We start from the raw sequence: 25,764 nt of genomic DNA, 5'->3' as shown, positions 1-25,764 counted from the left end.
TTGAAAAAGAAATTCAGACTTTGCAAAACCATGATATCATTGAGAGCTCTAGTGGTCAAACGCCATGGGTGTCACTAAGAGTGGTGGTACCTAAAAAGGACAGTAGAGGGTCTGTGTGAATCTGTGTTGAAATGCGTCACACATACAAAGCGATTGAAAGAGAACGACACCCAGGTCCGCACATTGCCGGTATGATTACCGAGTTGAATGGTGCTAAAGTCTTTTCTGTCTTGATCTGAACAAAGGATATCACCAGCATGAGCTGGAAGAAAATTACAGGTACATTACTACCCTACAATTCATGGTGGTTTCTTCAGATACAAAAGATTGAGTTTCAGAGTGTCTTCAGCTGCCAAACCTTTTCAAGATGTCATTTGTCGCATTTCGCAGCCTGTCATGCATACTTACAATTACAGTGATGATATACTAGTATTTGGGGCCATACAAAAGGAACATGATAGAGCCCTTACAAAAGTGTGCCATGTACTTGCTGATGCAGGTCTTAAGTTGGAGGCTGAAAAGTGTGAATTTCATAAAACAAAACAAAGATTCTTTGGGCACAATTTCTTGGAAGGAGGTTAACGCTTCGTCATCTACCTCCCCTCCGCAAGATGTTATTGTGCTGCGTTCTTTTCTTGGTATGGTCATCTACTGTTCCAGGTACATCCGTTACTTTGCCACTGTGAGTTCCCCATTTAGAGGTATAACAAAACAGAAGGTTTCATTTCAGTGGTCACAGGAGTGTGATCAAAGTTTCAGGATGATTAGGCATGCACTTGAAAATGCTACTGAGATGGCTTACTTTGATTCGAAATTGCGTACAGAGATTGTTGTGGATGCCAGCCCAGTGGGCTTGCGTGCGATTCTTGCCCAATATAGTCGACATGCAAATGCACAAAGGTGTATTGTAGCTTATGCTAGCTGATGTTTGTTACAGACTGAACGAGCTTACTCTTAACCTGCATAATAAAGCCTAAAAGTTGTGAGGGATTGCGAACACTTTCATGTGTTTCTATGTGTGAAACATTTTACACTTATTACTGATCACCAAGCATTGCTTACTATCTTTGGCAATCCAAAGGCCAAGATGATCCCTCCCATTGAGAGGTGGGGCTCAGGCTGCAAGAGTATGACTACACCATTGTGCACAGTCCGGGAAAAGATCAAAACCCTGCCTACTACTTTTCTTGAGTGCCCATGCAGTGCTAGAGTACCCCTTCAAAAGTGCCAAGGTCTACCTTAACTTTATTGTGAGATCCTGCACTCCTGTGGCTTTGTCTGTGGAGCAAATAAGTGCTGCTTCCAATACAGACAGGAATATGCTCGTCCTCAAAGACATTATTATCCATCAATCCTGGAGAACACATGCTCGACCTCTTGATAATGACAGTGAATATTAGAAATTCACAAATGTGCGTGATGAAATGTCCGTTACACAAGAAGGGATTATTTTGCAAGGGTCGAGAATTGTTATTCCGGTAAGCCTATGATGGAAAGTCATTGAAGTGGCACATGAGGGAAGCATGGAATTGTCGCAACACAGCAAGCCCTCTGACGTCATGTTTGGGACCCTCATCTTGATGAGCTAGTTAAGAGAGAGCTCCAGGCTTGTCATTTGTGTAACTTTTTATCTCCCAAAACAACACAGCATCCTTTGAACATGTTGGTTCTTCCAAGACATGTTTGGCAGAAGATTGCAGTTGACTTCTTTGGACCCCTTAAAAATGGCCATTACCTCATGGTAATTATAGATGAGTACTCTCGGTTTCCTCTGGTTGAAGACCTTTCATTAATCACTCATGATCAAGTAATTGAAAGACTAGAAGGCATATTTGCAACCTGGGTTTTTTTGTCCATTCTAAAATCTGACAATGGCCCATCATTCATTGGTCAGGAATTTAAAGTCTTTGTTACTAAATAAAATATCAAGCATCAGAAAAATGCACCTTTACGGCCACAGGCTAATAGCGTTGTTGAACATTTTATGAGCACTCTTAAGAAAGCTGACGAGAGCACTGCGCTAAAGGGACTTGAGCTCAAGTCCATTCTTCATTTTACTCTTTGTGCCTCTAGATCTACCCCGATTCTACAAATGCCAAAGCCCGTCCACTCTAATGTTTGGGAAAGCCATGGATACCAAGATGCCCCAGTGGACAACTGAAAGAACAATTGATGTTCAGAAAGTTCGACTCACTGATTGATCTCACAATTCCAAAATGAAGATTTATGCAGAGAAACATTGATGTGCTCAGGACATTATGTTTCAGAAAGGAGTACTTGTCAAGCAGAGGCAGAAACACAAATCTAATGCTCCATTCGATGCTGATCCATATGTAAGTTGTGACTAGTAAGGGACACATGGTGACTGCTCACTGTCCTAGAAAGTCCATTACGAGGGATTTCTCACATTTCAAGCCCCTGCCTCAAAGTTTGTCGGTTCCAGAGGGAGACCCTGTCATAAGAGGGCCAGGAGAGCCTGAGGACTGCGTCAGGGGCTAGTTCACCAGTGCCTCCTGTGTCTCCTCAGCCTCACACCACGAGATTTGGAAGATTGGTTTGACCGCCTCGATGTCTCATTGAGGAACTATGATGTATATGTGCTTTGTTTGTGTCTTTTTATTTATTAAAGGAGAAGATGCAGTGTCTTGTGTATTATAGAGCACAGGGCCCTTATGTTCTCTAACGGACTCCGTAGTCTAGTGACGTAAGTGTTTGGGTGTGGTTAATAAAGTTCATGATGCAGTACGTGTCAGTTAACGGTAAAGACGTGTAATACTGAGCTCCGTGTGTGACATGACTAATTTACATGTTACCGGCCGGGGGGGAATGCTATAGCCTGGTCTCATCACCATTCCCCATAAACCTTGATGAAACCGTATCAGAGCAGCCAAACCTTTAATTACAACATAGACACTCCCATAAATATTTCTGCCATTGAATTCAACCAATGACTCAAAAAGTCTTAACATGTCTATTGTAGAATATCCCTATCATCCTGGATTTATAATTGGCTTCATGAAAGTTCCAGAGCTCCTTTCTTGTATGTACATCTTATCAGAGAAATTGTTATGCAAGTTCATGAATTGATAAGAATATCTAACACAATACAATCAGCTACTATTCCTGCAACTGGACCATCACACCTTGATCAAGATCCACCTTCTTTGCATCCACACTATCAGTTCACAACCCTCACTCATATTCTAATGCACGCTTTGCTACTCTCCACCACTTTCCGGAGGATTAGCAGATTGGACAGCACATAGTTTCTTCTCTAGTTCTTGTTTCAATGTGCTTTCAATATTGTTAGCAAATTCTGCTTCTTACAATAATGAGATTTTCGCATTTTATCAACCTTTCTAGGATTTTCTTATTAAAGTACCTAACCATCAATTGAGCACGGATCAATTATTTAGTAAGCGTCTCAAATTCATATGGGGTACCCAACACTCTTAGTTCTGCCAGGTATGAATCAATTATTTTTCCAGCATGCCCTGCTGGAGAATTTATACTTTTCCCCGAAAATACTGGTTTTTTCTGGAGTCTCTTCACACTCTTTACATATTCATTATATTCTTCTCTTACCAGGATCTAGCACACAGGAAAATGTTCAAATATGTTCGATGCTACCAATTCCCACAAGCAGCTATGGCACAATTTATCAGCAGCACACAAACATTAGATAGGCTAATATTTCCTTTTAAGATGTTTAAAAACCTCAAAGTTCACCTGGAACGCAGACTGATCTGAACCTCCAAAAAAAACTATGGCTTGTCCGTGGTATTTGCCTCCTTTGACACCAAGGACTTTAAACAGAGTGATACAGTTTCTCAAAAACCACATCACACTAATTGAGCCTTTAGAGCAATGGATGAGCTCTCACAAAGTTGAAAAATATATTGTCTAGAAAGTAAAGCCAGGTTTCAGTGAGGAATCCTGAGTAGCTCTAGTGCAATCTATCGACTTCTATGAAAAGCAGCACCAAAACAACATTATAGTTGTTAAACAAAACAGATGAAACTCCCAAGCTAATTTAGTAAATGAGAATACAATTTTCCTATCAAAATTACACAAAACATACAAAATCATTAAAGGGATAAGAAGTTTCTATAGAAAACAACAGGGATCACAAAAGTTAGAATATATCTATGGGTGTGACTGAGAGCTAGGTGCCTTTTCAAGCAGCCACAGTGGAGTGGAGGAGTCATGTCAAGCTTAGCAGTCGAAACCAATCAACATTTTTATGTGTGAACTTAGTTGTCTTTTCAAATGTCAAAATCCAGTGGGGGAAGGCAGGACGCTGAACCCCAACTTTATACAAGGCTGAATATCTCCTCCCTGGTCACTCCTACAGTTACCAAACCTTCAGGGGTAGCTTTTGGAGAGAAGAGTCTCATTCTTGCCATCTCCAGATTCCAGTAGTATTCTGATTTGTAGGTGGTTGGAGCTCCATGTGAAAGTGATAACACAGCTGTGGTTAATGGAAACCACTGGGCATACCCTTGCAAATCTTACAATCTGTGTCCTTCCTAACATTTCAGCACTTCATCTGCCTTAAGACAGAAACTATCCCAGATACCAGTATTCTCATTTATTTTTTTCAAGATGGGTAAGATTATGGAAGACCAGCTCAGTTGACTGAGCTCCTTATTCTTGAACTTTGCTCCTTATTCTTGCCCAAGGGTTTGTCTAGTGAGATAGGAAACTGCTGTCTGCCTATTAGTGGAAAACCTACTCAAATTGATCATCCGCCTATTTTTCACTGTCGGTGGAAAGAGCCGCAGGGTATATGGGAAAGCCTGCTTTAAAGGCCCAGTCACACTATGCCGCTTGTGACATTTGTAGGAAACCTCCACAAGTACCCGCCTGCCTTTGTGCAGAGAAGTTTCAACATCTACTGCCCCTCCTCAACATTCCCTTGATTGATACAGTATGGTGTTCCCTGTGACACTGACCTCCTGTAATCATCCTCCCCTTGTCCTACTAATGGTGAGCTCCCAGCAGGGCTGCTGACCCAAAGAGACCAGTGTCCTTCAAGCCTTTCTGGGTAGAGAGATCTAAGCTGACGAAAATATAACTGAAGAGATGGCAGGAAGTGGGTGTCTTGCAGAACGTGTTTAGATCCTGCCAGGTTTGAGGCAGCAATTAATAACCTTTCTAGAAATCGTCTTTGTGAAATTTGTACTAAAAATTTACATTTTCCAATAAATGAGACTTCTTTGAGCTTATTCCTAAGCCAATTTACACAATTGTGGATTGAAACATAAAGCAGGTTTTGTTAATGACAAAAGATGGCTCAGCTGATATAGCGCTACATAAAAATGTTTAAATAAAATAAATAAATAAACAGTAATCTGCACTTATAGTCCCTGTTAATTAAGCAACATGCAAGTTCACATATTTTGCATATTTCAATTGTGAACATTTTGCAGATAAGCCTTGTAGTCTTCGAGTAACAGTTTACTGTTGACCTATTTTTGTTTGCAATGAGCTCAAACATGACCGTAGGGTTTTAAAGGTTTTCCCTTATTCGGTGTTAGGTACACTACATCCTGCACGGCCCTTTGAAGGCTGTGCATATTTGTACAGTTAAACAATACTAGCATTCAGTTAAAATGATTTAAAGAAATTTAGGAAGATCATGCAATAGTTGCACATTTTTATCCAAATGTACTGAAGTGTTATATTGTGTCTGGTGGCCTTACAATTTTATATACATTGGACAAACTAGCCAAAAATGAAAGAAATTGTTACATAACACCACATCAGAAACCATGGCCAAATGGCCACTGTCCATCTGGCAGAACGTTGGAAGCAAATTTTTTTGAACAACAACACAATAGAATGACATTGTTGCCGTCATTATGAGTGCCCCCGGAAAATCGGCTGGTATTTCCGCAACCCAGAGCGACTGATACTGGGTGTACCAGTAACTATTGTGCCATGGAAAATCCTGCCCATTAGGAGATGGACCTTGAGAGTGGGCTAAAAATTAGGACTTACCAGGGGAATCTGTAATTCTAGGTCTGATTTCCACAGTCACTCCTTCCAGTAGTCGAAATCATCTGCAGTTGAAAGGAAACAGATCCACAGGGTTTCCCAATCTCATGATTCCAGTGGTACAGGAGGCTACTGTTTCCAGCACTGTTGGAAGTATGTGGCCACTCAGAATGAGAGCTTAGGTGGCAAACAACTGAGAAGGTCTTACACCATGATGAGTTAGTGACAATGCTGCTTTACTTAACTCTAGGCCCTACTGGTGGATTGAATGGATTAACTAAATCGAATATTGCCTTAGTGGTGGAACTCAGTGATTGCTAGTTGAATTTACATATTGTCATACTTGTTCATGCTCTTCTTTTGATTTTCAGAATATTGAATATTTTTATAATTCAATTGCCTTCATGTTATTTTGCAGATTTGGCAACATGTATTCTGTTCAAATTATACTTTAAAAGGGTTATGTATAATATTGGTCTCTGCTATGCTCAATCATGGTTTATATACATTCCATACTATTGTTATTTGTAATTGTACCATTGTTGTTCTGAAAAATGACATTGTCTGTTTTCTACCTGACCTTTACTTGCATACACCCATCTCACAAAAAGATCTCTTTTTATAAATTAGAGTTTCAATACATTGTATTGCAAAGCTACTTGGGACATGCTAAACCTTTTTTTTTAACCTTGTGAGAAGACATGCTTTTTGTTCATTTTCATTTTGTGACTTTGCCCGGTTCCAGATCTCTGTAGCAAATTGCTTTTGGTTGCTCATTCTCTTTTTATGCAATAAATAAAATGTTTTTACACTGTTGCAGATGTGCACACTGGTGGCTGGTGACAGTTTTTACATCTGCCTCAGGACATTTCTATATTTACCTATTTTTTGCCACTGAACAGTGAAGGTTTCAACATCCAGTATGACGGATGAGAAATGTATGCTCTTGCAACATACGGTACAATGTATTTCTTAATTCGCTATACCAAGCCGAGTATCAATAATCGTAACAGTGTTTTGTTCACTTCCTTTATAAATGTTTGTTCTTTTTTAACCCTAGCATTTAAGCTCATTTACCTTGTCCGTTTTTTGACACTGAACGTTTTTATAATTGACCCTGCTTTCAGATTGATTTGTTTTGACATCGGGAGTCTACAAGACCCTATTTGCCCGCTTAAAAAGTAAATCATGAAATGTTGCCTTTGGGCACAGACCCACACAAAAATGTTTTGCAACTTTTTTATACACCGTATTTGTACCTGATGCTTGTCAACTGACTCTTTGTGCAGTTTTGGATTACCAAATAGGCAAAGTAGGCACGGCCTATGGGTGGGCCCACTACTTTTATGGGCCCTGCGATAACAGATCAAAATAATATAGATTTGATCTTGAAAGAAAATTACAATCAAGCCTTCTTAAATTGTTTCCAATTAGTTTTTGTTTAATAACATTAAAAATTGTTAATATTTTGTTTTGTGTAATAAAATTGGTTTATTAAAATTGTTGGTTGTTAAAACTAAAAACATATTAGGAAATAATTTGCGAAATTTCGAATGCCTAGGGGCCTCCACAGTGTTTAATCCGGCACTGGCTTTGTGTCCTGATGATGACCTGTTGAATCACTCCCCCGAGTTTAAATGCCGACACAACAAGTGTACCTAGGAGAAATTTGGTGCGAAGTCATTGACCCTAGTATGCAGCAAAAAATCCCTAATGTGCTCTGTGGGCTCATAAATATCCACCTTCCCTACTCATATAGCCCATAGACATAATCTTACTTCTGTTCGCTTTGTTTTGCACTTATCATTAAGGGGGTAATTTAGAGGTTGGTCCACCAAAAAAGGGTGGCAGCCCCATCGGCCAACCTTGCAGTTTCCCCTTACCCCATTTAGAGGTAGGATAACTGCTATCTCCCAAGGCATCCTCAGCTGGCTCCGCCATTGGAAACCCTTAATCTGGCAGTTCGAATGCCAAAAGAAAGCCATGTAACAGTGGTGGTAGCCCCACCTTATTTAGAGCGTGGTGAGGGCGGCTTTATTTACCTGCCTTGCAGCGCCTTTGTAAGGCAAAATGGTTCCAGGCAGGGGAAAAAATGAATGGCTCAAACACACAGAGAGAAAACTTCCTGTGCATCAGGGCCATGGAGGTGGGCTTTTTCTTGTATTTAACAAAAAAACTCCTGCTTTTGGAGATTGCTAGTTAATGCAAAAGAAAATTGCTGAATGAGCAAAAAACGCAGAGTTGCTCAACATTCAGTTCTGCTTAAGTCCATCAACCACACTGATGATGCGCCTAATGCAGGGATACATACCCACTGGGCACGCGGGAATCCCTCAGTATGAAGCACGGTCCTCTACCAGGGGAACGGAGGCCACAGTCTAGGCTGAACTTCCAGACTGGTGATCCACCCACCCAGATCTACCTGATCACGCAAGAAAGGCGGCCAATAGAAAGAAGCTGAGAATCCTTTTTTTAGAAGCCTTTAGTAGATGACTGGCTGCCAAGACTAGCAGCATGTCTAACTACCAAGGCTGGAACTCTCACTTGCAACAGTCAAAAGGACACTGAGGTAGTAGTCCACTCCGATTAAATACACACTGAACACAGGACATAACAGAGTCACCATAAGAGAGTTCATAGCACATATCAAGCTATTAGGAATAACAATGTTGTTTTATACTTTGTAAATATTGTGTAAGTTCTCTTTTTGTCAAAAAGATCATTAGTATAAATGTGTTCCGTAATATCTAGCCTGGGCATCACCATGTCCCCTCAATAAATAAGCATTGACTAAATCCAATAGGTCTTGCCTTTGCACCCTATTTGCTTTGTCAATGATTTAAGCCATGGTGTACAGCATCCCTGATGCTCTGCAGCATGGCTATTAAAGAGAGGAGAAAAAGCAATATTGTAGGCATGCACTAAGCATGCATGCACCTACAAAATGACATGCTTTAGTTTATGGTTCTGAGTTGCATAGCTAAACAAAAAGAAAAAAGAGTAGCACTAGCAGGTGAGAGGAAGCAACATGGGCGGGGGAAGCAACTCAAGGGATCAGAATTAAGGAGGGTGGGGGTAGGAAAGCAACAGAAGGGTGCAGGGAAGCAGCACAGAAGGCAGGTGAAAACAACACTGGGATGTAGCTGAGGGAAGCAACGCAGGGGGCGCAGTAGCAAACAGAGACTGTAATGTGGAATGGCGGAAGCAAAAGCATGAGAGCGCACAACAAGGACAAGAAAGAAAGGGGGGTGGGAGAAAGCACATGTGGGGGAGTGCATCAAGGAGGGAGGGCAAGGAGAAGCATATAGGCAGAGAAAGATCAACACAAGCACCGCAGAGGTGGGAAGCACACAAGGGAGACAGCTGGAAAACACATGCACTCTAGCGGAGGACTTAAAACTTAGTGCCTGTAAAAGAAGCACTGGAAGGACAAAAGTAATGAGTTCATGATCCAGGGGAGGGACAAACACATGAAGAGGAAGTAAAGCCCACACAAGCTAATAAATAAGAAGCAAGCCCATGAGAGTATCAATAAGCCAATCAATGAGAAGTATTGGGGAGGCAATAAGCCCACTGTAAGCTGACAATACATCTGACAACACAGCGTGCATGTGCTGTCCAGTATGAGAGACCTAAAAAGGTTTTTGGTCCACGGTATAAAATCTCAAAAAGCCCTTGCAGTGCTGCAGCCAGAAGGCCCTAATACAAGAAGGAAAAATGTCCCCCCAACCGCTGGTTTGGAAGTAGAAACAATTATAATTGGGCTACAATGGGACCCTCACACACCCTGGCCACTGCTGCTGCATCATTGATAGGTGTGCCCTGCATCCCTGCCACTGTATTATGTACAATGCTCCATCTCTGCAGTTAGTTTCTGGCACTATAAATCCTAATACATACATTCGTGAAAACCCATCAGAATAAACATTTGAAAAATCCAAACTACAAGCGAAAAATAAAAGAGAATTAATCTACCCAAATAAAATATCTATCAAAAAATTCTACTGGCAGATTACGTTTACTCCACTTGGTGACGTCTGCACATTTATTAGAATCTCACTCAATAAGGACATGTTTTGGCTGTACAGGGTGCAGCTTGGATTCTAAACTCAAGATTTTATATACAACCACGATTATGCCCCTTGTTTCCGTCATTTACTTTCTCACTTGTTTGTATCAAACCTACATTGCAGAGTTTTTAATTACTTACTTTTTGTAGCCTGGAAGGAGTTGGCACTAAAGCACAATTTTTCTGTTTAATTGAATAAAAAAGGTCTTTGAAAAAGAACCTTTGAAAAAAGGCTCAATCCTGCACAATAATTCACTGAGTAAGCTTTCTTTACACTGTCAGATATTTTATTCAAGATTCCACATAAGTACTAATCTGCTGTATTTATTTATTTAATTATTTTGGGACGGTCTGGCTTCTTTTTTTTTTTTTTTGGTCCTCATTTTTCGCCCTTGGTTACCATATAGAGGCGCAAGAAGAGAGACGTACTGTCGCAGAGAAACTGGTAGAGTCGCAAACCTGTTTGTAGTATATCGCGTCTCAGTATTGTCTCATTACTTCCATAGCACCTCCCCAAGACAACCAATGAGAAAGAAGGGGTCATATTGCTGCAGTCAAATACCCATTGCTATTATCGAGAACGCCCTGATGGATATACAGCACATAGAGTTCCCCAAGCAGCTTAATCATTGGACCATGGGGGGAAAAATAAAACCCCCACCGACCGATGTACCAATTACGCCCAGTTCAACAGAAGCCCAAAACTTCTCTTGTTGGGATTACCATCTCTTATTAAATCAACTTTAGAGGTTTGTAGAACTGAAGTGCGCCAGTCCAGCAAGGTAGGTGGAGTCGGGTCCTTCCATTTTCCACAAATTTCTCTTCTTGCCAACAATATGCAGTAGAAGAGAAGATTTTTCGCCGGACCCCGAACCTCAGGTGAGACTCCAAAAATTACGAGAGGAGAGGTTATCAGGACTTCAAAACCCAAAGCAGTTGAAAGTGATAGACTTATCGCATTCCAATAGGGGGACAGAAGGGAACACTCAAAGAACATATGTATATCTGAGGCAGCTAACAGCCCACATTTAGGGCATGCCACTAACGAGTCCTTAGAAAATTTTGAAAGTCTCTGTGGCGAATAGTAGGCCCTATGTAGGGTAAAAAGATGGTCCCTTCGAAGCCAAGCAGGTTTCACTATATCCCACATGATCTTAAAAGATGTAAACCACAGATTCTCGATGTTCTGGTCAGTAATGGTGGAAGCCCACAACAACTCAGGCAGTTGGAATTCGCCATCCATCTCTTCTAGTAGTAGTTGATACCATAGTGAAACCTCCTTTCTGGCTGGTGGCTTATCCAATAACTGCGTCACTAGATTACTATCTCCTCAAAACACGCATCTACCCCTAGCGGATATCTGTGAGTGTGCCCAACTTGCATTCTGAAGGAACTTAAACCTAGAGAATCCCGGCCCTATTTTAGATAGCAGAGCCTCCCATGGAAGCAAACAACCTTCAACAAATAAATCCCCCCAGACCTCCAAACCTGCCTCTCTCAATGGTATTGCAAGACTATCCAAAAGCCAATCTGGGCTACCCGGTGAGTTCCGCAGTGGTGACCTACTTGTAAAATAACCAATCTTTAAAGGACACCTAAGTTTACCCCATGTTCTTGCCATGTCTCGCAACACCTTCAATTTCACTTTTTTTAAAATTTCGGATCTCCAAATTTAAACAAAAAACCCTGCTGGGTCACTCCCTCTCCACTAAGTAATGCTGCAAACATACATCCAATTCCAGAATTTGTGGGCATTTTTAGCAGCATCCTGACATGGGAGAGTTGAAATGCCCATGCATATAATTGTATATCAGGTGCCGCTAAGCCCCCCTTCTCTCTACGCCGCCTAAGTTTTTTCCAGGCAATCCTGGGTGTATGGTCATTCCAAATGAAAGAACTAATATCACTCTGAAGTTTAATTATCAAAGAGGGTTCAAAAAATAGGTGAATGGTGTTAAACAAAAAAGATATTTTTGTCAAAATAGACATTTTTATTAAGTTTACTCTGCCCAAAATTGATAGAGGAAGTGAAGACCAAGATCGCATAAGTCTTCGACATTCCTTGGCAACATTGGAAAAATTTAACAATACAATTTTATTTATATCCTTGACAATATTAAGGCCTAGATACCGCAAACTAGAGCTCAACTGAGCCCCTGCCACAGGTTCAGGATCATTCCAAACCATGATGTCAGTTTTGGAGGCATTAATCTCATAACCTGATACTTTACCAAAATCAAGAGCCAAAGCAATCACTGAGGGGAAAGCCATATATAGCTCTGAGGAAAAGACGAGAATATCATCTGCGTAGAGGGCTACCTTCTTTCCCCACCCCCCATAAGTGAAGAGCTTAATATTACGCTCATCTCTCAGCCGTTGAGCGAAGGGTTCAATATAGAAATCGAATAGGAGGGGGGAAAGAGGGCAGCCCTGACGCGTACCACGCAAAATGTTAAATGGCATGGACAACTCTCTGTTTACCAACAAAGAAGCTGAAGGATTCTGATATAGGAGTCTCACAGCTCGCCGGAATCTCTCCCCGATGTTAAACCTACCCAGGACCCTCGACAGGTACACCCAATTCACCCTATCGAAGGCCTTGGTGGCGTCCAATGTAAGTACAGCCAGTGGGAGAGACTCTATAGTTGCCATATCAATGGCTGCTATAAGATCATATGTCAACTCATGCAGCTGTCGGCCCCTCACAAAACCCTTCTGATCTGGATGTAAGACCACCGTTACTACTGCTCCCAGCCTATCTGCCAAAACTGAGGTAAAGATTTTATAGTCAGAATTTAAGATGGAAATCGGTCTATATGAGCCGCAACAGGTAGCTGGCTTTCCTGGTTTCAATATGAGGGTTATGGAAGCTTTATTCCATGAAATAGGAGGAGACAAACCTTCCCGAAGAATCTGATTGAACAAAGCTGTAAGAAAAGGGAGGATTATTGTCTCCAGGGCAATATAGATTTCAGATGGCAAGCCATCTGGGCCGGTTGCCTTACCCTTCTTGCAATTTAAGATAGCACGCCTAACCTCTTCCTGCGAAATCTCACGATCCAGAAAGATACTCTGTTCAGACGTCAGTTCAGGAAGGGATATATCCTTCAGCCAGTTTTCGACTTGCACTTCCTCAATAACTTTGTCTTCGTGATCTATGTTGCTAAAGAAGTCCCGGAATGCTCCTCTAATATCTTCATCGGAAGAGTATGTTACATCCCCAGAAGTAACTGAATAGATATTGTTTCTAACCTGGTCGGTTTTTGCCTTCCAAGCTAACAACTTCCCTGCCCCCTCTCCATATTGGAAGTGAGCTAACTTACTCGCCTCCCACCTCTCAAGGACCCGTGAATTCAAGACTGAACCCAGATACCCTCTCAGGATATCTAACTTGTTCTGCCACTCCTGTAGAGTGTTAGCAGGGACATCCGGGTGTAACACTATTTCAGCTTCCAATGAGGCTACTAATTCTCTATAGATCTTTTTCTTGTATGTGGCCTTGTTCGTTATCAGGCCCCTTAAGAACGATATAAATGCATCCCAAACCCACTCAGGGGAGGCTGAACCAATGTTGTTATCCATAAAATTATGGACTTCAATTTTAAGAGAGTTAATAACCTCTAACGACGAAAGCAAAGAGCGATCAAAAGTCCAGCTTCTCGTGGGGCTTTTAAAAAGCTCCCCAATTCTAAATAAACTGCCGCGTGGTCCGAAAGATGAAATGGGAGATAAGAGATGGTTTGCGTCGAGTTAACCAATTTTTGACTGATCAAGATATAGTCAATTCTCGACTGATGATGGTACTTATAGTTACGAAATGAAACAGCTCTTTGTTGCCCAAATTTTACCCTCCAGATGTCTACATAACCAAACTGTTTCATGTTATCAAGCAATAAGGACCTGGTTTTAGACAAAGCTATAGCTCTACTGGTCGGGGACTTATCCAATATAGGATCTAAAACAATATTAAAGTCTCCTGCTATGATGGTTGGCTCTGGGAACAAAAGCAAGTGGGAAAAGATATTTTTCAGGACTGAAGGGTCGTCGCAATTAGGGCCATAATATCCTACTATAGTAATAGGAGATCCAGCTATAATTACAGATATGATAACCCATCTACCCCCTGAATCCACCATCTTAGAAACTAATCTCACGTTTACAGATTTCTTAAAAAGAATTGCTACACCCCTAATGTGTGCTGTTTGCGAGGTCATTACACAAAGGTCGATCCATTTATTCTTTTTAACCACTGAGAGCAACTCACATTACGTTAGATGAGTCTCCTGGAGTATAATCACCTGTGCGTCAGAGTCGTGAAGATATTGCATTATCTTATTTTTCCTGGGGCTAGTGCGCAGGCCATTAATATTCCAAGAGATAATCTTCAGCTTACTCATAACAAAGAAATCCTCCCACCATCATCACCATCCTCATACCAGAAACCCAACAATCCAAAAGCAAAAACAAAACAAACCCAGTAGCTTTCTTAATTAGAAAATAGGAAGGTGACCCTTCAACACTACAACAATAGCAATAGCAACTCTTCAGAACATAAACTAAAACAAGGACGAAAATGAGGAATTTTTTTGTTTTTACCCAATGCAACCGTTCCCTGTGCCCTACCCTACCCCTCACCCTCCCATGGGAAACCCTTACCCTAGCTATCTGGAAATTCCAGAAAGTAGTACCCCCTCACTGGGTTCCCGTCCGTCAACCCACTATACAAAGTAGCCAACTGCTTATTGCGTACTACCAATAGTGCGCCCGTACATATATAACCATGTATTACTAAGTGTCTATCCTCGGAATAGTTTCTCATACATTCTCGGAATAGTTACAATGACATACAATGACACTACGCTTGCCCTGATGCCCCTTTATCTTTCCCCATAATCATCAGTAGCTCATCTGCTGCCAGCACCGATGTAATATTATGCATTTTATTTTTATACATAATTTTCAATGCAGCAGGAAAAACTAATTGGGCCACTGCACCATAACCTCTGAAAGCTTCTAGCCTTCTTCCAAACTCCCATTGTTTATCTAGGGTGGTCCTGGAAAGATCAGACTGGATCTGAAAATTATATCCCTTCCCACTCACAGATTTCTGCTTAAGGGCAAGATTGACAATAGCCTCCTTAAGAGAGTATGTATGAAAATTCACCAAGATCTTCCTTGGCTTGGTTCTTTGAGGATTTTTCCAAAAAGGATCTCTATGAATGCGTTGAATGTCTAAGGTTAGCTCTTCCACTGATTGATCTAATCTCACGGTCTGGCTTCTTGCCTTTCACCTACTTCAAAGGTCTAAAGAAATATTGGTGTGGATCCTCTCACCTGCATTCAGTCATGCGTTGTGCAAAATACTGAAGTAACAGTGTGCGCTCTCTTATCGAAGATAGCTTAAGCAGCGAATGGCACATAGTTTTTGGGGAGGTTGTTTCTTTCTGTGAAGGGACGTTATCTTGGTGCAGAGTAAAGGCCTCTTCGAAAAAAGGTTCTTCTTCAGGGTTACTTTGAAGCCTGACAAACTGGGATCCTCAGAACTGGGCTAAAAGCAGTAGAAGCTGCTACCAGGCATCAGTGGTGGGGTGGGAAGAGGGGGGGTAAAAAAAAAAAAAAAACGAACATTTAAATGAAAATAAACTTACCTTATCGGCGGCCGCCTCTCCTCCGTCCTTTTTCCACGATGCAGGAACAGGAAGCACCCAGGCTTCCAGACGTCTCGAGCCATTCATGACGCTGCTCTGCAACGTGGTGATTGGTCTGAGCGCCGTGGCTCCGCGCTCAGACGGGGAATGTAAGCCTGGGCATGTTCCTCACCAGGCTGTGAATTACAGCCTGGTGGGGAACATGCACAGTGCACATTGCTCTTTGGCCGACCCAAGACGGCTGGCCAAACCTCCATGCGCACTTGAGGAGTGCCTACCACTCCTTCCCTTCTCTTTTGGCAGCCAAGCCCTCCTTGTCCCGCCCCTGTAGCTCCACTATAGAAAAATAAAATGAGAATAACCTGCAGTTTTATCATTTTATTTTTCTTGTGGGGCAAGCTCCTCCGCCTTAGCGGCCACCGGCTAAAGGCGTCCAGAGTTGAGTACCCAGGGCCTAATCATGCTGATCGATTATGTGTTATAGACGTTCTGCTTATAAGCTCCTGGATAGTTCCTGTGTGAATTACACCACAATGTCCATATCTCCACTTCTCCAAGGACTAGTCAAAAGAGACTCATAGTTCACCTAAAAGCTCAGAGTCTCAGTGTTTGGGAACCATACCATGCTTGGAGGCCTGCAGAATTTTACAAATAAACATAAGCAAACAGATTGTATTTGCAGTCTCTAGGTATTTATTTACTATGTGGCGAATGAGGAGGAAAAATGTTTAACTACTGGCCATTTGATTGGGTAATAACAATGTATGGCTGTTAGGAAAACCTTACTTGTGGGATTGGTGTATGGGCTAATACTCCAGTTCTTTTAACTCTAATCTACTAGCTTGCTGAGAGCCCTGATGCCTTGTATCAAATAGATGAATTTACCATTCGGCCTCTCAAAATCAAAGCTTCTCTTTCAACATGCAGCTTCACTTTTGTAAATGTTTTTATTTGTATGGCTGTTTTATGGCTTATGGCTGAAATAAAGAGTTTTGACAAACTGAATCTATGATGCACGTGATAAGATTTCCTTGTAAGAACCGGTCCATTGGTAGCACTGTTTTTTGCAGTCAAAAAGAGAATTTCAAAGCATGCAAGAACTATAGCTAACAAAGACTTAAAATATAGCACAGTGAAACATTTTTTAGAACCGCATGATGGCAACTGCAATGTCATGGATTGGAGAAGTCTAGAATCAAGGTATATTATAGATTTGGACTGCAAGTATACCAGCGGCTTGAACCAAGATGAAGAACTGTATGTGTATTGTGAAATGTTTACACAAATAGCCTTTATTCACCTGTTTTAAATATGTTTTTTTTTTAATGAGCCTGAACGCTTCGATGAATTGTATGTAATATTGTAATGCTTTAAAGGTTCATTTTTACAAATCGAATAAAGTTTAAGAATTATATTTAATTTAATAAATTTTCCGTGATAGATTAAGAAACACAAGTTTAATAATTCGGTCGGTGAGATGAAATATTTTATTACTAAACCTCTGTCTAGCATTGAAATTTTGTTTAAAATGTATGATTCTGGGTAGACATCGGTTGGAGGGACAAATTGTTTAGAGATCTGCTGGGATGGATTTTGTTAATATCATTACATAAATGAATGTCATTGTGAGATGTCAGGAAGCAGTTGTAGTGTGTAGCTTGTTTGGACCTGTAGTGGTCGACTATAATAAAGTCCTCCATTGTCCAGCAGCCAATGGCAGATCTCTACAGTTATTCCATTCCTGTTCAGTTGGTAATGGGTTGTTTACTTGTTGTGGACTGGTACAGTACTGGGTGACAGACATGACCCGTAGCAGTTTTTTCTTATGTGAGTGCAACAGTGTTAAGCAGTATAGGGAATTACGATGCAGCTTGTAAAAGCTACAATTGACTGCCAAACCGCTAAGTGTTATGGTATTACTATGAGTGTAGGCCTGGAGGATTATTTATTGTAGCCTATTAGGCCGAGTCTGTTCTTCTAGCAGTTTCCGGTTGCTGTTCAAAGTACCATCCCTCTATAACCCAACCTCCCCCATACCCTCTCTCCGGTCTTCTATATTGGGTTTTCAACGCCATAGGGTCTGAAAGCTCAGTCCCTGAGTAGAATGCACCAGCCTACCTTTAGTCCGTTGTCTATCTTACACTGCAAGACGTGTAAACTTCCTCATTGGAAAGACTTCCCACTACCTACAGGTACTCTAATTCCGCAGGCTTCTAGTCCTCAAAGAGGGGGTGACCAGGATACTTCTTACCTGGGGCTGTAGGGTTCTGCTCCTCTTGGATACTCCAAGGAGCTCTGTATACAGGCCACTGCAGTGCCAAGGCATGCCAGCTGATAGTATTAATGTGTGAAGTCCAAGCCAGCACACCCCAGAAACCCTTCAAACAGATGTGGCACACCATGACAGAGGCACACAGTGAGATCACCAGGTCACAGACCTGCTTTCCTGTGTCCAATTCACAAAGCCACTTGTATGGGTACTTTGAACTTATGCCTACTAATGGACTTTTCACAAACGTAAAGCCAGGTTTACTCCATGGCCAGAATACTGAGGAATGTTTGTGAAAACCGACAACTCACAACCATTTTCAAGGCCCGTCTCGGGGTGGGAGTAAAAAAAAAATGTTTAGGATGGGAAGAGAACACCCCCAAAACAGATAGTGATGTAGTGCAAGGGGTTTCTCCATGGAGATTAATATTTTGCCTGTGAACAAAATCTTTAAGGTGCAGTCGTACGAATGTGATATATTTTCAGCTGCATACACATACTTTGTGTACCTTTACACAAACAGGAATGTCTTCCATTGTCGTAAGTGTCGAACACGAGAAAGACTTGGACTAATAGCAATCCTGCTAACAAGAGCTGGCACTGCCCATGCAAAGTGCCATAGCCCCTATGAAAAGTACAGGCACTACACTTTATAAGTACATCAGATTCTATGAGAAGAGCTGGTACTACCCATTACAGCAACCAGTACTAAAGTACGGACACTGCCCTTTACTAGTACATAAGGCCCTATGAGAAGAGCTGGTAATGCCTTTTACCAACATGATACTGCCCACTACAAGTACACCAACCCCAGTGAGAAATGCTGGGTCTGCCCATTCCAACATCCAAATGAAGAGATCCGGTACTGCCCACTGGAACTTACAAGTCACCATGAGAAGCGCTTAGCACTACCCATACCAAGTAAAATAGACCAGATTAAAAGTACCAGCACTGCCCATTACAAGTACACTAGACCCCATGAGAAATGCTGGTACAGCCCATTACAAGTTTACCAGCCCCCATGAGTGGCGCTGGTTCTGCCCATTACAGAATGATGCGAAGCACACACACTGCTGATTACAAGTATACCAGCCTCGTGAGAACAAACAACATGCTAAGAAGCACTGATATTGCCATTACAAGCATACGAGTTCACCATGAAAAGAGCTGGTACTGCCCATTACAATATGATGAGAAGCACTGATACTGCCCACTACAAATATACCAACCCCCTTTGAGAAATGCTTGTGCTGCCCATTACAACATCCAGATGAAAAGAACTGGTACTTCCCATTGGAAGTATACAAGTCACCATGAGAAGCGCTTAGCACTGCCCATACCAAGTGAAATAGCCCTGATTAGAAGTACCAGCACTGCCCATTACAAGTACACTAGACAACATGAGAAACGCTGGTACAGGCCACAACAAGTATACCAGCCCCCATGAGTGGCGCTGGTTCTGCCCATTACAACGTGATGAGAAGCATTGATCCTGCCCATTACAAGCATACGGGTCCCCCATGAAAAGAGCTGGTACTCCCCATTACAACAGACAGATGTAAAATTACGAGCACTGCCCGTTACAAGTATTCCAGGCCCCCACGAGGAGTGCTGGTACTGCCCATTACAAGTACACTAGAGCCCACAAGCAGAGCTGGTACTGCCCATTACAAGTAACCTAGAGTCCATTAACAGAGCTGGCACTGCCCATTACAAGTAAACTAGAACCCATTAACAGAGCTGGTACTGCCCATTACAATATGATGAGAAGCACTGATGTTGCCCATTACAAGTGTTGCAGATCTTTTCAAGAAGAGTGCTGTACCTCAATGATACATTGTATAAAAAGCATAGGCACAAAATGGGACAATCGCGATACCTGTGTTTTCATGCAAAGATCAAGTTTTCGCACAAATTTCAGACAATTCTGCTTTTTGGAATCAAATTTATATTTGAGGTGCAGGGAAAAGAAGGGGACATGGTAGCATATTCCCTCACCTGTAAAACGATTAAGAACGTGTGCGGTCTACTTCATGAAAGACGGTTAGTACATGATAATGAAAAAATATTGCATCACTGCTTTTAAGATCTCTTAAATTGAACTAACATACCTAACCTAACTGAACTATAGAACAAGAACGGACACTCAGGTCCTCATTTCAATATTTTGCCGAAGGGCAGCGTTGCAAGCCTTCCTGCTGCGTCGCCTTACGGCAAAAGAAAAGGGCAGGAATGCCCCGTATCTATCAGATATGATGCATTCCTGTCCTCTTCCCCTGTGCTGGCTCTCAATTGGCTGTCATGTGCCAACGCAAACACCCTTGCACCATGTATATGTGTCGTAGGGATGTTTGTTTTTTCGCAGGAGTACACCTTCCTGCACAAAAACAATCAATGGAGTAGATGCTGCTGAATGCAGCACACATAGAAAGAGGAGAAACCGAGGAGAAATAATGTTATTTCTCCTCATTGTGCCCCCCCTATGCCAGCCCTGGGGAGGCGTAGGCTTTTGACACATTTCCAGGTTTACAACTTGTAAATCTGGGAATGTGTCACATGAGCTGGGTGTTACGTGGGAACACCCACTGTAACTTCCATGGCACGCCTCCCCATCGTAGTGTGAGGAAACACAGAGACTTACACTGTGTTGCCTCACTCCAAATCTACAAGGCCATGGAAGGCCACACAGGGTGGCTTTATGTGACCTTGTAGATGTGGCTAAGCCCTGTGCACCACTGGAATGTCACTAAAAGTGACGTTCTGGCGGTGCGCAGGGCTTGTAAATGAGCCCCTGGATGTTGTTGGTTGTATAAAGCTGATGTTGGCAACGATGATGAGGATTACTTTGAAGTGTATAAGAAAAAAATACTTATTTAGTTAAATAAGCAACAACTAATTCTGATTAGCTCCATCTCACAAAATCTTCTGTAAGTCTTGACTAAAGTATAGAGCTTTATTGACATGAACTGATGTTTTACTACTTACAGTTTTCTTTCTGGAAACAAACCCATTGCAAATATTGCATAAAAATAAAAATGTAAAATAAAAATAAAAAATGATGGAAGGTAAAAATACCTGTGTGTAGAAGAAAGAGGGGTACGCTGTGATTTCTCTTGTGTTTGAGGCCGCGCGCCTCTTTAGAACTTTTATGCCCTAACGTTCTATGATTACGTGGCGTTCCTCGCGACCTCGGCAGTTTGACAGTTGCTGCTGGCTGAGGCGTGAGGGACGCTGCGACTATGTGCTTGAGAGAATAAATCTACTGAGATCGCCATCTGGCTCTGTGTCGTTCATCATTACAACAGGTACCAAAGTAGTCTATTTTCCATATCTTAGGAACCTAACATCCTGACTATAAACATCGCATAATGCTTTTGCAGCATCCTCTCAAGATGTAGTAAACTTGGATATGTTTTTCATATACATAATGTAACGGATAAACTTTTGCCTATCAAGGCAAACAGATTAAATACTTGAATATTAACAGTGTAGTTCTCAATTCGAAGAAATGGAACTGGGAAGCTTGCCACAACCCTCAGCCAACTGCTTAAAAGTGCCTCACCCTAGGTCAGTGATAGATAAATGCTCACATTTTGTACGAACTATCCATGTTTACGAAATCACCAGCAACATTGCCATCTTCTTTTAACCTTTTTCAGAGCATATGTACTTTTTTCATATAATAACAAATGTTGTTCCTTAACATTTTTAATTTCGAACACATTTATTTTTACCCACATAACGCTCCGTCATCCCCTACCTTTGCAAGGTCCCTATCAACCTGTGTATTGTTTTTGGCACTAAACTAACTACTACGTGGGTAAGTAAAACCGACCTTGACATATATTGACTCCACACTATTGATCATGACTATATTATGAAGGTAAGCATATAGGGACCTACAAATGAATTATTGCACCTTCCTTGACCATATAAGATATTCAATGCTGTGTGGTTGACATACGTGTAGGTTGACACTCATATGTGCACAAGACTGACCAATAGGGATAAGTTACAATCAAGGCCATAAATCGTTAGGAAAGAGGTCATGAAGAAGTGTGCTCTGTACACTGCAAAGCCTTTAGGGCAGCCAAAGGTTAATTATTTTTACCCCTCGAGATGGACAGACAAGCATACTACAGTGTCAAACATTGGCAAAGCCAATAGGTCTTGCCTTTGTGAGAGCTATTGCCTTTGCCAATGTCTTTTAGCCTTGTTGTACAGCCGCGTGGCTAATATTCAGAATGGCTGAAAGTTAGTGGTGTGGTGTAGAGTAGAGTGGCGTAGAGGAGGGTGGAATGGAGTGGCATGGAGGGGCATAGAGTAGCGTAGAGTGGAGCAGCGAAGAGTGGAATGGGGTAGACTGGAGTGGAGTGGTGTAGAGGGAAGTGGAGTGGCATATAGTGGCATTGTGTGGAGTGGAGTGGTAAAGAATAGAGTGGAGTGGCGTAGAGTAGAGTGGAGTGGCGTAGAGTAGAGTGGAGTTGAGTAGAGTGGAGTGGCATAGAGTACATTGGAGTGGCGTAGAGTAGAGTAGAGTTACATAGAATGACTTAGAATACCATAGAGTGGAGTGGAGGGGCATAGAGTGTAGTTGCACAGAGTAGAGTATAGCGGCTTAGAGTACTACAGTTGTGCGTGTAAGTAACTAAAGCCTCAATTGGGAGGCAGATAAGGTGAAAGCAACATAAATAAGAAGCTGTATGTCTGTTTTAAAAGTAAGATAGCACATTGCATGTCCAGGAATAATACTAAACGCTTATAAAATAATAAACATAGTGTGTTGCTAAAAGACAAGGAAGAACAAACACAAAGAAGATCACATGTACTTGGTCAATATTCCAGGGAAGAGCTAACACAAGAAAGGAAGGAAAGCCTACAGGAGCTAAGTCATTGAAAGATTACAAATTAGAGTGATAATAGAAACAACTAATGATATGCAGTGGTTGGGGTGTAAGCCCACTGAATTGTAAACAATATGTCTTGCAGCACAGCGCATGCGATGTGTAGGCGAGTCCTAAAAATGGCACAAATTATATGAGATATAATTCATGGTGTCCAGTTGGGTGCTGCACAATAAATGTGATGCGGTTACAGTAACATCAAAGCATAGCTCAATTGTTTCTAAGATCTGCCACTGTTATTGTAACCAAATGACAGCACACCACGGGTAATCGTCATTATACAATATTTTGCTTTTTTTCTCAAAGTTATCTGGAAAGTGGAAAGAAGTGACCAGAGGACTGATTAAGGGGATGTTACCATCCACTTCAGCTGGTGACTAAACTCAACCCTGGTTGTTAAATTGAGATTTAGTCTCACCCGCAGAAGATTGCGAGGAAGAGGAGGAGGTGGACCCTGAGTAAAAAGATGTATTTTCCAAACAAAGGTTACTTCAGGTCAGTCCTGAGGCTTCTTTCGCTCCAATGTATTCTTTTTGGACAGGATGTGATACAAACCCTTCCTCCGTCAACACTCTTCTTTACAAGGAAGTAGTGAAACTCAGTTTGACACTGATGGTGTACAATAACCCCAAAACGTAAACAATAGTTGCATAGTGTAGGCTGATAAAGTGTGGTTCAGGTGGCAACTTCCTACTTGTGAGGATCTGAGACATGCGTGATGCTATGCCAGGTCAACCCCTACTACTCCACGGATATGGAATAGTCATCCTGCAGCATCCCTGTGCCTAGAGGTCACATGAATGGGATGGAAAGCCACTGAACACCCTTACACAATCTACACTCAGGTTTGAGCTCAAGAACATGCAATGCAATACTTTGAGGGTCAGGAATAAAGAACTTTAGTAGACCGTGACCCAACTGTTCCAGAGGTCTGCTGCCACCATTACTCGCTCGTTTTCACAAACACTAACATGAGCAAATAAAACAACTAGTTACCTGGAGAAGTTTATTCTACTGACCATTCAGACTGAAAAGTGTATTTTAAATGTATTTATTTTGGCATGGGTTAAGACTAGAATAACATTCAACACCACATATCATGATTGCTGGCTACTGCTTCGCCTTCTCTGTACACATGCGTTTCAGTTCATACAGTTTGTACATCAGGACTTACTTCAAATCCTTTCCTGTTCTTCAGTCTTTTCTTGTTCAGCTTCTTACAGGCATACATCTTGCCTGTCGCCATCATCTGGGAAGCAGACACCTCCCCGAACCCTCCTTTACCCAAGATCCGAAAGTCCATGAACCAGTCTTCTCCAACGGGCTGGGCCTCCAGCCATTTCCACTGGAGGAACTTAGAGAACTGGGCACTCTCCTTGTACGGCTGATAGGCATTGTCCTTCAAGTAGTTGATGGTAGACTGGAGAACTTGCTTGAAGAGGTTATCTGGAACACGCTTACAGTCCTCTTTCACTTTCAAGATTACTTTCTCGTCCAAATATTTACAGAACAGTTTTGCGCTGGATTCCAGATATTTGTTGGAGATTCTTTGGGCTTTTTGGAGCCGGTCTTCATCCTCAGCAGTGTCATAGTCCTCCACATCATTCCAGACCTCCAGAGCAGGTTTATGCTGTGGAATCAAAGTAAGGTACTCCTGGAACAAACGTTTGCCAATGGGCTGCTTCACACAAATGCTCTCAAATTCCAAATCAATCTCATTTTTCAGATGCTGGCATCCAGAAATTGGAGGGAGCCTGAGCTTGGAGTGGTATCTTTTGTTTCTCGTCGCCTGAGCATTGAAGCCTCCATCGAAGCTCCCGCGCGCAGTGATGTAGGCAGAGTTGGCTACAACCGTTTCCAATGCCCCAAAATCCATTATCAATCGACTAGTCTCCTAAACTAGACATTAACTGGCCAGCTGCCGGAATCTGCTTGGGACAATGAAGAGGAAGGAGATTTAGACGTGCAGAGCAGCACAGTCCTTCCTGTCCAGGCTTAGCAAAATTCTGCCATTTTAGTATTATGTTCTAAGTCTTGAAAAAAGATCATCTGGATCGAATGAGTTTGGGCAAGTCTAACAAAAGTACCCTTTCCTATTTTGGGAATTTGGTTGAAAGTGCAGTGACATAAATGCAACAGTTGCTTGCATTATCTGGGAACTCGAGCGAAGGTAATCCAAATCTCCTCACGTACAGGATGTTAGAGGTAGCGCTAGTCCAATGGCGGCTGAGGGAAGGAATACCCCTGACTCAACACCTCTCTAAGCTCATTATCCACTTAGGAGGATAATTCTACTCTCCCTCTCTAAGGAAGAAAGACCTGCGCCCTGACAGTTCACTTCGTTTTTTGTAAACACCCCCATTACATTTACAAAATGCGTGTTTGCTTCTTTCTTTTAAACTTGTGAAAAGGGACAGGGTTTTTGAAGTTACTCTTGAGGGGGAGTTGTATCTGTTTCTGTGCGCAAAGCTTTAATTCAGCGCGCGTGGCCAGGTTCTAAAGAAACGCATGTTCTATTTATTTTAAATGCGTGGAGGGGTTTCTGGCAAATCAATATTAGATTTAAGGAGGTAATTTACAGAATGAGGCACGTATTGTTTGCGATTAAACACACTCTGAGGCAGATTTACAAGCCCCTTGCGTCACTTTTGCGTCCTTTTTAACATGGGAAAAGTGACGCAAAAGTGGTGCAACGGCCTTGTAAATCTACCCCTTGGTGTTGTCGCTGATCTCATTCTTCGAGGTGAGCAATATGTTGTTCTGTCTCGCTACAGGGTGTTTTCTAAGCCCTCAAGTTTCCTCTTTGTGCAGGGCTCCACTTTCTGCTTCTGCCCATTTCTAGACTGACATAAGCTATAGATTAACTGTGTGTGT

The 25,764-nt window shown here is 41.9% G+C and overlaps 1 protein-coding gene across 1 annotated transcript in view; it reads right to left on the bottom strand.

Annotated features, from left to right (window-relative positions):
* GRK1 (G protein-coupled receptor kinase 1) overlaps positions 1-24,968 on the bottom strand; it is a 539,002-nt gene extending 514,034 nt beyond the window's left edge. Inside the window, exon 1 of the mRNA XM_085620507.1 lies at positions 24,065-24,968. Within this exon, the coding sequence (XP_085476633.1) occupies positions 24,065-24,766 (702 nt within the window). The 5' untranslated portion in view covers positions 24,767-24,968. The remainder of the gene's footprint in view (positions 1-24,064) is intronic.
* Between the last annotated feature and the right edge of the window lie 796 nt (positions 24,969-25,764).

The sequence above is a fragment of the Triturus cristatus genome, chromosome 8 (assembly GCF_964204655.1).
Source record: "Triturus cristatus chromosome 8, aTriCri1.1, whole genome shotgun sequence".
Classification (NCBI taxonomy): domain Eukaryota; kingdom Metazoa; phylum Chordata; class Amphibia; order Caudata; family Salamandridae; genus Triturus; species Triturus cristatus.
This window is presented reverse-complemented; position numbering and strand designations above follow the sequence as displayed.